The 14266-nt window shown below is 39.2% G+C and overlaps 1 protein-coding gene across 2 annotated transcripts in view; it reads right to left on the reverse strand.

The window, feature by feature from the left end:
• CC2D2B (coiled-coil and C2 domain containing 2B) overlaps positions 1-14266 on the reverse strand; it is a 116655-nt gene that overhangs the window by 79300 nt on the left and 23089 nt on the right. The window contains exons 3-9 of one of the 2 annotated variants that reach the window (XM_089313399.1): positions 13769-13834; positions 13001-13012; positions 11022-11105; positions 5628-5826; positions 5050-5186; positions 4827-4955; positions 1149-1358 (exon numbers count right to left, since the gene is read on the reverse strand). In XM_089313399.1, the coding sequence (XP_089169525.1) occupies positions 1149-1358; positions 4827-4955; positions 5050-5186; positions 5628-5826; positions 11022-11105; positions 13001-13012; positions 13769-13834 (837 nt within the window). The remainder of the gene's footprint in view (positions 1-1148; positions 1359-4826; positions 4956-5049; positions 5187-5627; positions 5827-11021; positions 11106-13000; positions 13013-13768; positions 13835-14266) is intronic. The other variant, NM_001349481.1, reaches the window with a different exon arrangement.

Consider the following 14266-nt stretch of genomic DNA (forward strand, 5'->3'; position numbering starts at 1 on the left):
CAGGCAGAGTGGACAGTGAAAGAGAGAGACAGAAAGGTCTTCCTTTGCCGTTGGTTCACTCTCCAATGGCTGCTGCGGCCAGCGCGCTGTGGCCGGCGCACCGCGCTGATCGGATGGCAGGAGCCAGGTGCTTCTCCTGGTCTCTCATGGGGTGCAGGGCCCAAGTACTTGGGCCATCCTCCACTGCACTCCCAGCCACAGCAGAGAGCTGGCCTGGAAGAGGGGCAACTGGGACAGAATCCGGTGCCCCGACCAGGACTAGAACCCGGTGTGCCGGCGCCGCAAGGCGGAGGATTAGCCTAGTGAGCCACGGCGCCGGCCATTAGGTATTTATTTTCAAATATATTTATTAGTTGACTGAGATTTATCAAAATACCTCTCTGGGAATGGATGGTTAGCCTAGTGGTTAAGATGCCCACATCCTACATCAAGAGTACCTAGATTTGATTTCAGCTCTGGCTCTTTACTCCAGCTTCTTGCCAATGCAGACCCTGGGAAGCAGTGGTAAAAGTAACTGGGTTTCTGCTTCCCATGTGGGAGACCTGAGTTGTATTCTCTGCTCCTTACTTTGGCTGTGGCCCAGCCCTGGCTTTTGTGGTCATTTGGGGAGAGATACAAAGAATAAAAGTTCTGCCTACCTGGCTTGCTCTTTGTCAAATAAAGTTTTAAAAAAATATTTCTGAGAGAACATTAGTTAACAAAATTATCATGGATTAGAAACTCAGCAGAGTTTAAATTAATTTATGTTTGTAAAAATAATCAGTTTGATTTCCCTTCAGACTTTTTAGACTCTTCATAACATCATCAGGTGATGACCTAAATTAGTCATCCTCAGACCAGGACTATTTACAATTCATATGTTCAAGATACCTAACATTTTTATCAAAATACAGGCACATGGCAATTTTCCTTGAGTAATAAGACCAACAACACCATGGATTAGAAACCTATTTATGTGTATGTATTAGGTATCTTGCAGGATTTGTTTGAGGCTGTTTCCTTCCCATGCAACTCCTTAGTTTCTTTCCAGAAAAATAAAAATTAAACTAATGTTTCAATTGGTTAAATATTCAAAGTATGATGGTAATTTTCTTTCTCTTTCAATAGTAAATGTTCAGATGTAAGAATATAATGAGAGCCATTCATACCTTCTCATAAAGCAGCTGAGGTAAATTCTGTTGCTGCCTGTCTTGAAAACATTCATAAAGCTGAAGCAGCCTAGCACATAATACTTGTTCTTGATTGAAGAGAGGATGATGACTGAATTGCAAACCCACAATATTGAGATCCAGTTGATACATTTCCCTTTGACCTTCCATTTTGTTCCTGAAAGTGCTTCCAAGGTCAGATTTTATTGCCTTTTAAAAAATATGGGTGCAAAATATTAATTTTATTAAATTTCTCTTGAAATTACAAGTAATTTTTTGTAAATAAAAGTAACATGTCAATGGAAGGAAAATCAAGAGAGACAGAAAAGAAATAATAATAATGATTTGATCTTTATTCTTTGAAATTATGGCCCTTAATTTCATAAAACATGTAACAGCATTTTGATCATCTTGCTGTAAATTTTTGTCATCTACCTCACTATTGTGTGCTGGTAGAGGCTGGACTTTCAAGTTATTAGACCAATAATCATTTCCTATAGGACATTATAGGAACATTATTACAAAATAATGTAATAATGTCATATTGTTTACAACAATAATACATTATTGTAATATTGTTTACATGTAATATTGTTTACAACAATAGTTCGGTGACATATGATGGAACAAGCCTCTATGGGCCAGAGTTAAATGGTAATTACCTACCTATTAAGACATTTTGTTTCTAAGTGAATGTATTGGTGCTCTTATGAAAAATTCCCCTCAGGAACCTGGGTCCTCTAAGCAAATGCTGCATTAATAGGAGATCATCTCCCTTTGTACATTGCACTGTCTCTATTTGGGTATCAGATTGTCCCCAAATTAGTTCAAGTCTGTAGGCCTCAGATTACATGCAAAATCATTCTTCCATGTTTTATTCCACCCTTTTGAAGTAATCACAAATGTTTGCATATGCATATGATGTAATTTGGGAGTTAGTGGGCTACTAATCATGTGCAGGTTAACATGAATACCTAGCAACTTCCAGTGAGAGTCATGATCACATCCAACTAAAAAAGGAAGAGCAGGGAGTGCTGTCTCTGGATCAGGCTGGTATAAAATGAAAGGCCCTTCAGTCTGTGCCACTGCTATTACATCTGCTGTTACACTGAAAAAGTTGTTGTCCCACCCTACCCTGGAATGGTAATGGCAGTACTCCTTCCTTAAAGGCTGCAGGCCACCAATATAGTGCCTCATCTCTACCTCCCTATTGCTTCCTGAGCTAGGAACCTCCCCTTCTTCAGGGAGACAGGGGAACACTAAAAAGCTTGTTGTTGTTTAGTCCATATCTGGTAAGTCTGTTCTCTATGGGGGAACCAGCTGAAAGGGGAAAACTTCCTCTTGATTCCACCCAAGGGATTTAGTCAATTGGTAGTAAATTTATAAACTGGTCATTAACCAAGAGAAAAACATTAAAGGAAAAAAGTGTTTCAATTTTAAACAACCAAATTACAAAAGAACTTTTGGTAATTAAAGTTCCTAAACTAGAGATGCGCGTCTTGTTAAACGTAACTGCATTGCTTACTTGCTCTGGGCCTCAACTGGAGTGGCACAAGCCCCTGGTCCTATCCTATTCAGTACCTGATGACCATGGTGCTCAGAAGCCACAAAGAGTGTAACTGAGATTTTGAAATATCTAACAACAATAAAAGAATGTGAGTTTCTACTAGAAAGCAAAAATTAAAGGTAAAAATTACTATGGGGTACAAAAATTTGAAGAGCTGTCAAGAAGTGAAGTATTTCATGAATTTTCCAAAGCCCAAATGAGGTCAAATGAGTAATAGTTATGAGGAGTCAAATTTTAACCCAACAACACAAAACAATAAATAGTTAGATCTGTTCAATACTGGGATGAATTCTTTTATGGGCCAATAAGCTCCCTGACAGACTAGTTATAAGCAGCAGTTACTAAGGGGAATTAGGTAAGCTTTATGAACCAGATAGAGGTATTACACCAAAAGCACACAGATAAAAGTACAAAAAACATCCAAGCTTGGGGACACATATAATGTCTATATTTACTTTTCAGAAGATATTAAATAAAGTACCTGGCAGAGACAGCAGCAAAGGCAGGACCCTGATACTCAGGGTCTCTGTAACTTTTCTTATATAACATATGGGACACCATTTTTAAAAATCAGAGTAAAAGCTAGGACTGAATGATCAAAACCTAGAGAAAAAAATAATAAAAACAAACCTAAAATGGCCCAGATATTGGTTATCAGATACTGTTATGGTCTGGAAATAATTAAAAAGTCTTAATCCCCAGACTCTCGTATTAATGGATTATGGCTGGAACCTAATCTAATTATGGTGTCTGAAGACAAGGCCTTGGAAAGTGGTTCGATTGGATTATGCTGATAGACTGGAGACCATGATTGAATAGTTCTGCATGAGGAGGACAGACTGCACAGAGAGTAGATGAAGGCCATTGCTCCCTGTCTGCTACCTTCTCCCCTTGCGATCAACCAACATGGCTGCCAGCCTGGGACTGTGAACCTCCCAACTGTGAGCCAAAATAAGCCCTTTTCTTTCCTAAGAAGATGTTTTACCTGCTACGCCACAGCACTGGCCCTGAAATACCTCTTATATCCACCAGAGTGGTTATGACTTCAACGCAGAAAAGACATCAGCAGTGTGATACAGCAGGTAAAGCTACACTTGATATGCTGGCATCCCATGTTGGAATGTTGATTCAAGCCTCAGCTGCTCTGCTTTCACTCCAGTTTCCTGCTAATATGCCTGAGAAGGCAGCAGATGATGGTCCAAGTACATGGACCCCTGTCACATGTGGGGGACAAGGATGGAGTCCCCGGCTACTGGTTTAATCTTGGCCCAGACCTGGCTGTTGTGGCCATTTGGGGAATGAATCAATGAATGGATTCTCTCTGTCTTTGTCACTCTGCCTTTCAAATAAACAAGCAAGCAAATAAATAAATAAATAAATTTTTTAAAAAATTAACAGACAATACCAAGTGTTGGCAAGAATATAAAGCATCTGGAATTCTCATACTCTACTAGTTTAATTTGTTGAATTTGGTATAAACCACTCTGGGAAAGTAACATCATATAGTAGAACTGAACACAAATAAAGCTATGACACAGTACTTCTGAGATATTACTCCATGCCAAAAGGATATACATAAAATTATCAGAATATATGTTCAAAACTTTCCTAGTAGTGTTATTAGTAATAGCCAACAACTGGATGCAACTTATATCATTCAAAAGCAAAAAGGATATATAATTGTATTTTTATACAATGGAGTTCTATACAGCAACAAAAATGAGCAAACTACTGCTCCACACAACACAGAGTACCTATTTTATGTAAAACACACAAAACAAATAAGTAAGAGTAATCTATAGTGGTAGAAAGTAAAATGACAACCCAAATACTATTAATTCATTCACTCACTCGATATCTATTTTATAAAATTAGGATCATGTATATTTTTGCATTCTGCTCTTTGCACTTTACAAATTGTCTTGAGCATTTCTTCATGTCATTCAATATTTGTTAAAATACAATTTTAACTTCTATTTAACATTTCACTATAGTTCTACCATTATACAAGACAATAGCTTTAAAGGGTAAATCAACATCACAAAAAGATAAGTTGTAACTGATAGTACAAAAATTCTAATCATAGTTACAAGTAAAACACTGTTGGTTACCTTCCTGTATATGGTCTTTAGTGTTGGATTTAAAGATTCTTTGTTTAGATTTAGTCTGAAATTCCATGACTGCCTAATAGGTGAAGGTAATGACATTATTTCTCCATTCTCTTCAAACCAATACTTTCCCTATCAAAAACATTTAAGAAATGTAGTAATTAAATATTTCACTGAACAAATATAATACACTATTATCGAGTGGTTTGTTAGCTCTTGCACTTGCCTCATCTAATTTAAGCAGGCGATTTTCCATCTTGTTGCAGGTCTTTTTACATATTTCTGGCTTTCTCTGAATATAGAATCCTTCATCTTCTAAAATGCGTGGCATCATATTTTTTGGCAGTTTACGCTGGCTGATCACTTAGTAACAAAATTTAATTAGTTAAACTAATATTGACCAAATATGAAGCACAAAGGAGCTATCGTCATACCCTACAAATGAAGTATAGCAGTGTGTAATACATACACACACACACACACACACCACACACACACACACACACCAGGATCTTCAAAAAGTTCATGGAAATGTTTATTATGGAAAAACTTCATGGATTTCAAACTTGTTTGTACCACAATAAACTTATCTTTAATTCCATTTTCCTATGAACTTTTTGAAGTATGATATATACATAAATGATGAATGAGTTCTCTTAATTTCCTTAACTTACAGGAGGCATGAAAAACATAGAAAATTTATTATAATTTTAAATCAGTACTTTCTGCTTATCCAGCATGCACAGAAGCTACTATTCTATAATATTATTAAAGAATTGAATATTTTATTGAAAAAAATATTACCTGGAGAACTACTTGGCACAAAAATATTTGTGGCCTGTTTTTTCATTTGTTCCTGATCATCTTCATATTCAGCAGCTTTTACCTCAAGTAAATCTGTAAAAATGACTTCTTCCATAAAATCTTCATCTTGACCCTCAGCAATATTTTGTAAATTATCGCCAAGTGAAAAGTATTTAGGGTAACTATCATTTCCTGATCTCTGTTGAAGACAAAAAAGAAAAAAAATATACAATATGATTGTTTCCAATGGTTAATATAAAGACATATAAAATATACTGGAACCTTAACTGTGAACAATCTTTTTTATTTTTTAAGGGATTTACTTAGTTATTTGAAAGGCAGAATGACAGAGAGAGGGATATAGAGAGGAAGAGGGAGAAGGAGGAGGAAAGGGAGGAGAGAGATCTTATCTGCCAATTTACTCCCCAAATGGCTGCAACAGGCAGGCCAAAGCCAGGAACCAGGAACTGCATCCTATTCTCCCACATGGGTGGTAGAAGCTCAAGTCCTTGGGCCATCTTCTGCTAACCTTCCAAGAACCTCTGCAGGAAGCTGAATTGGAACACAGCTTAACCCACTATGTCACAACACCAGCCACTGTGGACAGTCTTTTTTATGTAAGATACCTAAATCAAGTTTTAGCTGAAATTAATTGTAGTGAAATTTCACCAAACATAGAGGAACTCATTTAAGGTATACAATATGATTTTGCTATAGCCTATATTTGCAATTCAGCGATGAGAGTCTGCTGAAGTAGAATTATAATTTAAGCCCCTCCTGCTCTATGGAAATGCTAAAACATTAAAATTATTTTCAGCTATTGAGAATGCAAAGTGTGGGGCAGAGTCAAAAGACATCAGGCCGTGTGGCCTTAACTCTCCTCCTTTTATCTTCATCAGTCAGAGAATAGCAATATCTAAAATGATTTGGTACAGGTATGCTGTTTTCTATAAGGCATTTAAGGAAAAAAAAAATGAAAGAAAAGATTCAGTATCAAAGAATACAGTGATTACAGTAAAATTCTGAAATGTATATATGGAATATAGGGATGGAAGCATAAATTACTAAATATTACATGCTATTGCTTATTTTATGACCAGAAAATTAATATGAACTTGTTCACTAAATGAAATCAGTTTATTTTCAATTACTTTACTTATCTAATTTGAAATCTACATATTTTAATGAGAGTACTGTGAGTCATGCACATACTTCAATTCTCAAAACCATACATTTAGAATAAATAATAAAAACAATTAACCACAGAATTCCTTTGACTAGAGGACCTTACATGGTCCTGACTGACACTAACAGAAGTAAATAAGTAATGCTTATCAAGTCATCATAGCATCACATCCTTTCCAACCCTGTGAGGAAATCAAGAAAATATTTTATATCTAGAAATCTTTGGGGAAGCATTTTTAGAATTCAAACAAGGTATAACACTGATATTTGGGAGCAAGATTTAGAGGATATGGATATGAAACATCTCTTAGAAGATACCAAATGTGGGCCAGCGCCACGGCTCAATAGGCTAATCCTCCGCCTGCGGCACCGGCACACCGGGTTCTAGTCCCGGTGGGGGCGCCAGATTTTGTCCCGGTTGCCACTCTTCCAGGCCAGCTCTCTGCTGTGGCCCGGGAAGGCAGTGGAGGATGGCCTAAGTACTTGGGCCCTGCACCCCATGGGAGACCAGGAGAAGCACCTGGCTCCTGGCTTCGGATCAGTGCAGTGCGCTGGCCGCAGTGCACCAGCCGCAGAGGCCATTGCAGGGTGAACCAACGGAAAAAAAAAAGGAAGACCTTTCTCTCTGTCTCTCTCTCACTGTCCACTCTGCCTGTCAAAAAAAAAAAAAAAAAAAAAGGAAGAAGATTCCAAATGTGGACCAAAAAGGGCTCTTTGCTCCAGCTGGATTTCCTATACAGAACCCTGCTGCCTCTAGGGCTGAGGTCTGCCGCAGTTGAGTATGTCAGCCTCTCGTCTTGTACTCCAATCACTGACTTATGATTGCTTCTGTCTTTTATGAGTCCTACCCAGTCTCCCTGAGACAAGCTGTGATCTCAACCAACATAAGCCCAGTATACCCAATTATTCCTCACTTAGTCTAAGTCTAGTTGTTGCCCTAGATCATCACCTTCTTGGTCTTCACTATGCAGTTCCCAACAGAGCAGTGTCTGTTGGCTTGTGTGACAAGAGTATGAGGTCAGAAGATATACAAATTGAGTAAAAGAATACAAGTTTTAAAAGAATACAAATTCAGTATTGAATGGTAAAAAGAGAGAGATATGGCCCCCACTTAGCTCCCAGGAAAATGCCTTATTAATTGTGGTGTGAAAAGAAGAACCATATGAAAGTAACCGCAGACCTACTCTAGGTCGCCCAGATGAGATATTTGGAACCAGGGCTCCTCTCTTACCAAGAAGGGGAGTCTTGGCAAACTCAGCCTCTCATATTATAGTACTTTCTCTTCTCTATGATGGGGAGAGTAATTTTTTTGTGGACCTTAAAATCACCAAATATATGGATTTTCCAGAAAACCTCTCTAAAAAGCTCACTTCTAAACTTCCTCAAGCTCAGTATATGTCATTTGTCTCACCCCAAACCCTTATCAACCTAATTTCTTTCAAGCTCACCCCATGAGAAGGAAAGGCAGCCCAAACCACAACCCCTGGTCCTGGCATACTCTGTTGGGTGGGAGGATCAGAGATTGGGCTTTCTTTTGTTTGCTAGAAATATTTATTCTTCAACCCAAATAGTGGGGTGCTAGGAAGTCAGATGATTTGTCATTCAAGTACATGGGCATGTTTGATACCCATTTATTCAATATTCACCCAAATATTCATTGAGTGCCTACTATGCTCCAGGAAGAAAACAAACAAATAGACAAAAAAATATTTTAGATGGTGATAAGGGTTAGGAAGAAAAAAAACACACGGTAAAGAAATAGCAAGCACTGGACTGGGTGAATTGAGGGGTATTATTTTAGATACTATTGTCAGACACAGTATCTTTGATCATATGGCATCTCAACATAGACCCAGAGTTGGTGAGGGGTAGAGAACTAGGATAAAGGAAGAATTTTCTAGGCAGATAAACAGGTGCAACGACTGTTAAGACAAGAGCATAGTGTAAGTAAGGAACAAGAAAGAAGCTAATGTGCTGGAGTTAGGTGAAAGGGGGAAAGTAATAAGAAATGAAATCAGGGAGGCACCAAGGGGACCAGGTCATATATGCCTTGAAGGCACCTCCAAGAACTTCAGCTCTTATTTTAAGTGAGATAGAAAACCTCCAGAAGGTATAAGCAAAAGAATGGTCTGTCCCAGATTTTAACAGGATCATACTGAATACTGTAGGGTATTAAATATAGACTAAAAGGGAAATAACAAATACGAAGAGGAAGTTTGGCAATGATCCAAATGACAGATTATGGAGAGTTAAACTAGGGCAGTGCCATTGAAAGTAACAAAAAGTGGGCCAGATTCTGCAATATTTTGAATGTAGAACCAATAGAATTTGTGATGAATTGGATACAGGCATGTTGAATAAAAAAAGGAATCAAAGATGACACCAAGGTTTGGCTGAGCAATTGGAAAAATGGAATTTTCATTTACTACTGTGATGGTGTTTATATAAAACTATGCGTTCATGTACAAGGATGAGTGCAGAAAAAGATATAAAAATAATCTAGTGGTTATTCAGGGCAGCGGATTTCAGTGACTTTATTTTCTTTTTCCTCTTTTCCTGCATTAGGTTTCTATAATGTATTCATTCTACTTGTTCAAAAATTTAAAAGACAGTATTTTATTATGGAAAAAAACAACAATGAAAGGAAGGAAAGGAGCAAAATTCAAAGAAAGGGGATTGAAAGAGTCTGGGTGATAAGTAGGAACAAATAGGCACCAAAAAGAGACTTGAAAAGAGGCTCTGAGCAATCTGGAAATGATTGACAGATGTTAGAAGACATGAGCTGGGACAACTTGGAACAGAGGTACAGGGTGGCACGAGCCTCAAGAACACCGTGGAGATTTGAAGGTACAGAGAAATTGGAAAAAGGACGTAGAGACAGGAGCAGAGAGGGAAACTGGTAAGACTGACAAGTCAGGAGGAGATGGGAGATAGACCCATGAAACTAATTGGTACTCTTATTGGAGGAAGGGCAACCTACCACAGAGCCACAGAGAGACCAAGGAGTCTGAGAAGGACTGGGAAGAACTGACAGAAATTAGAAGGGACAGGAATGGGACTGGGTGGGACAGAGATTGTGGAATCCGCGAGGTGTAATGCAGATATGTGCAACACCTGATGAGAAGGAGAGGAACAGCAAACAAACACAGGCTTTGAAGCCGACAGCCTGTACTTCCCAGCTCTCTCAGTGCTCAACCCTCAGTGCCTCAGTTTCCTCACTTAAAAATAAAGATAATAATATCTGCCCTACAGGGGCTTATTATGAGACCTGAATGACATAATCCACTTAAAGAACTTAGTATATTGTTGGGCATCCGGTAAGCACTCTATAAATATTAGGTATGAACAGTCAATTCAAAGGGAAGAAGCCTCAGAAATAAAACCTTCAGGCCAGCGCTGCGGCTCACTAGGCTAATCCTCTGCCTGCGGCGCCGGCACACCGGGTTCTAGTCCCGGTCAGGGTGCCGGATTCTGTCCTGGTTGCCTCTCTTCCAGGCCAGCTCTCTGCTGTGGCCCGGGAGTGCAGTGGAGGATGGCCCAAGTGCTTGGGCCCTGCACTTGCATGGGAGACCAGGAGAAGCACCTGGCTCCTGGCTTCAGATCAGCACGGTGCGCCGGCCACAGCGTGCTGGCCATAGCGGCCATTGGAGGGTGAACCAATGGTAAAGGAAGACCTTTCTCTCTGTCTCTCTCTCTCTCTCACTGTCCACTCTGCCTGTCAAAAATAAATAAATAAAAAATAAAAAAATTTAAAAAAAGAAAGCCGGCGCCGTGGCTCAATAGGCTAATCCTCCACCTTGCGGCGCCGGCACACCGGGTTCTAGTCCCGGTTGGGGCGCCGGATTCTGTCCCGGTTGCCCCTCTTCCAGGCCAGCTCTCTGCTATGGCCAGGGAGTGCAGTGGAGGATGGCCCAGGTGCTTGGGCCCTGCACCCCATGGGAGACCAGGAAAAGCACCTGGATCCTGGCTCCTGCCTTCGGATCAGCACGGTGCGCCGGCTGCAGCGGCGGCCATTGGAGGGTGAACCAACGGCAAAGGAAGACCTTTCTCTCTCTGTCTCTCTCTCTCACTGTCCACTCTGCCTGTCAAAAATTAAAAAAAAAAAAAAAAAAAAAAAAAAAAAAATTTAAAAAAAGAAATAAAACCTCATCTCCCTTAATGAAGAGTCATTTTCTCAAGAGCGAAGTTATAGGAGGGGACAAATCCAACCTGTTCTGAAGACTGACCCAAAGCAGAGTCTTCTTCACCACTCAGAATGAAAAACGAAAGACCTTCATCCAACAAGACCTCATTCTGTGGATCAAATAATAAACCACTATTTAGGGTTGAAATGAATTATTTTCCTGCTTATAAGTGATGGAAATACCTTTTTGTAATATGGTAAACATTAATTATTACCTTATTAATAAAGAAGGAAAAGTAGGACAAAGAATACCAAGTTATATTTAGCTTTGAGATTGGTTGATTCATGAGGGGTTTTTTTGTTTGTTTTTAAATGTTCTTGTGACTGCAATAGGAATCAAAACAGAGTCAAAATATCCTCTCTTCTTAAACTATTGCCTCACCTCAAAGTTTAGTTGAAATGCCAGCTCAGGTCAAATTTTTTCCCCTTCCTCTTTTCTGGTCCTCTCAAGCACATATGTGCTTGGATACATGCATAAGTACCACCTCACTCCTTAATCTTTAGTGGAGCTATAGGTAATTAAAAGTCTTTTTTTTTTTCAAGATTTATTTTATTTATTTGAAAGGCAGAGTTACAGAAAAAGGGGGAGAGGAGGAGGGGGAGGGGACAGGAGGGGGAGAGGGAGAGGGAGGGGGGAAGGAGAGGGAGAGGGAAGAAGGGTCTTCCATCTGCTGGTTCACTCCCCAAATGGCTGCAGCAGCTGAGGCTGGGCCAGGCTGAAGCCAAGAGTCAGGAGCTACCTCCAGGTCTTCCACTTGGGTGCAGGGGCCCAAACACTTGGGGCCACCCTCTGCTGCCTTCCCAGGCACATTAGTAGGGAGTTGGATTGGAAGTGGAGCAGCTGGGACTAGAACCAGCACCCATTTGGGATGCTAGAGCTGTAGGTGGTGGACTAACCTGCTTTGCCAAAGCACTGGCCCCTAATTAAAAGTCTTAAAAGTGGCATATTCTTAGTTATAAACTTGCTTTCTTTTTTACAATCTTGTAAAGTCTGTATCTTTGAAATGTAAGACATCACTGCTTACTCATACACAATATATTAAATCAAACTGTTTTAATGCAAGTTTATAAAAGAACAAATTCTATAATGAAAAGGAAAGCTCTGTTATGAGGACTCAAATAATTAAAACAATATACAAAAACTTTTCTTCTATTCTAACCCTAAAAGTTACTCAGTTGGTAACAATGCAGTATATATGAACTGTCAGTATAATAGAGTATATTTACTTCTCATTTTCTCTGCTCAACTCTGAACCACTTTTTTTTTTATTTATTTTATTTTTGACAGGCAGAGTGGACAGTGAGAGAGAGACAGAGATAAAGGTCTTCCTTTTCCTTTGGGTCACCCTCCAATGGCCGCCGCGGCTGGCGCACTACAGCCGGCACACCGTGCTGATCCGAAGCCAGGAGCCAGGTGCTTCTCCTGGTCTCCCATGGGGTGCAGGGCCCAAGAACTTGGGCCATCCTCCACTGCACTCCCTGGCCACAGCAGAGAGCTGGCCTGGAAGAGAGACAACCAGGACAGAATCTGGCACCCCGACCGGGACTAGAACCCAGAGTGCTGGCACCGCAGGTGGAGGATTAGCCTAGTGAGCCGTGGCGCTGGCCTTCCAAACCACTTGTTAAAATCCTCTACTTCCTGAGAAGTCTAGTGGTTTGTATGGAAATGCATTGAAACCAATTTCTCTTCTTTTTAACTCTTTGCTTGGTATTCAACTGTTAAACTTCGAGAATTTTTAAACTATTCATATTTTTTACTATTCATGGTTAAATTAAATCCAATATAAGCATGATTTTATTCATATGTTGCATGAATAATATGTACATAAACATTCTTTTTAATTTGCTTTTGCTATTAAATATAATTAAGATTCATTTAGGAAACTTTTATTTGAGAGGCAGAGAGAGAGAGAGAAAGACAACATGAGCTCCCATTTGCTGGTTCATTTCCTAAATGTCTGTAACTGCCAGGGGTGGACCAGTCTGAGGCCCAAGAACCAACTACTTGAGGCACCACCTGCTGCCTCCCAGTGTGTACATTAGCATAAAACTGGATTTGGAAGCAGAGCCAGGGCTTGATCCTGTATACTTTGATATGGGATGTAGGCATCCAAAACAGCAATTTAATTAATAGGTCAAATGACTACCCCTAAGTAAAATGAAATTTTAAGGGCCTGAGCAGGGCACAGTACACAAGACAAATTTAAAAACAACATTCCTTGCATTTTACAATTTGAAGAGTTAAATACTCTAGGTGCTTCTGGCTGAAACTACTAGTTGTTCATTATTGTCTTCCCCCCCAACCTTTGATAAAACAATTTACTTTTAGCTGGATACTTAGACACATCTCCCAATATCCTTTCACTGAAATGATGTGTGCGATTTGCAAGTCTTTATCCATTAAGACCAACCTGCACTCCTTTGCCTCTTTCCTCTCTCTCCCTTTTGGCCAAAAAATGAAATCACTGGAGTTTTGCCATGGACTCAGAGATGAAAACCATATGTAGAAGATGGCAGAACTGTCCTGCCGAGTCTGGGCTACTTAACAGTTACAAAATATAGAAGTAAAGCGTGTATCTTAATTAAGACATTTTTATCTTACATCTTTTTGTTATAGTTCCTTCACCCATGCTCTAAATAATATAGTTACCCCAAATCTGAATATTTTGTCACGTTAAATTTTAAGTATACTACTAAATATTGAGTTTCAGAACAAAATCTGTATTGGAAAGTTTATGTCCATAAAGCTACTTTGCTTAAAACAGTTATTCACCTTAGACCATTGATGTAGCTTAGTATCAACGAACAGCTGAGTTGAAGATTTTTCACCTTGATTTATCTGAAACACAACATAAATAGATCTTTACAGAAACAGACATATTGAGCTCATGAATCTTTTTCCAAAATGTATAAAAATCAAGATTTCTCAATGTGCTTCTTTAAAAAAGTACACGTGTGTATGTGCACACATATGTTGTGTATTTCCCTGAGATGCCATATATAATTACTACAATCAAATCATTTAACTTTTCTTGGCTTTAGGTTTGACATTATAGGGACTTTATGATAGAAAAGGGGAAAAAACATGGGAAGCAACTTGGAACTTTATGGAATTAAGAAGCTATATTAGAACTGAATTTCAGCTCTCTCCTTTTTAAAAATTTGAGTAGGTGGCAGAGAGACAGAGATAGACAGAGCTACAAATAGAGATAGAGATAGAGATAGAGATAGCTTGTTAGAGGGGGAGAGATAGATATAGATAGATAGAGAT

This window comes from Oryctolagus cuniculus, chromosome 15, assembly GCF_051225735.1.
Source record: "Oryctolagus cuniculus isolate XC-2025 breed Fujian yellow rabbit chromosome 15, ASM5122573v1, whole genome shotgun sequence".
Lineage (NCBI taxonomy): Eukaryota > Metazoa > Chordata > Mammalia > Lagomorpha > Leporidae > Oryctolagus > Oryctolagus cuniculus.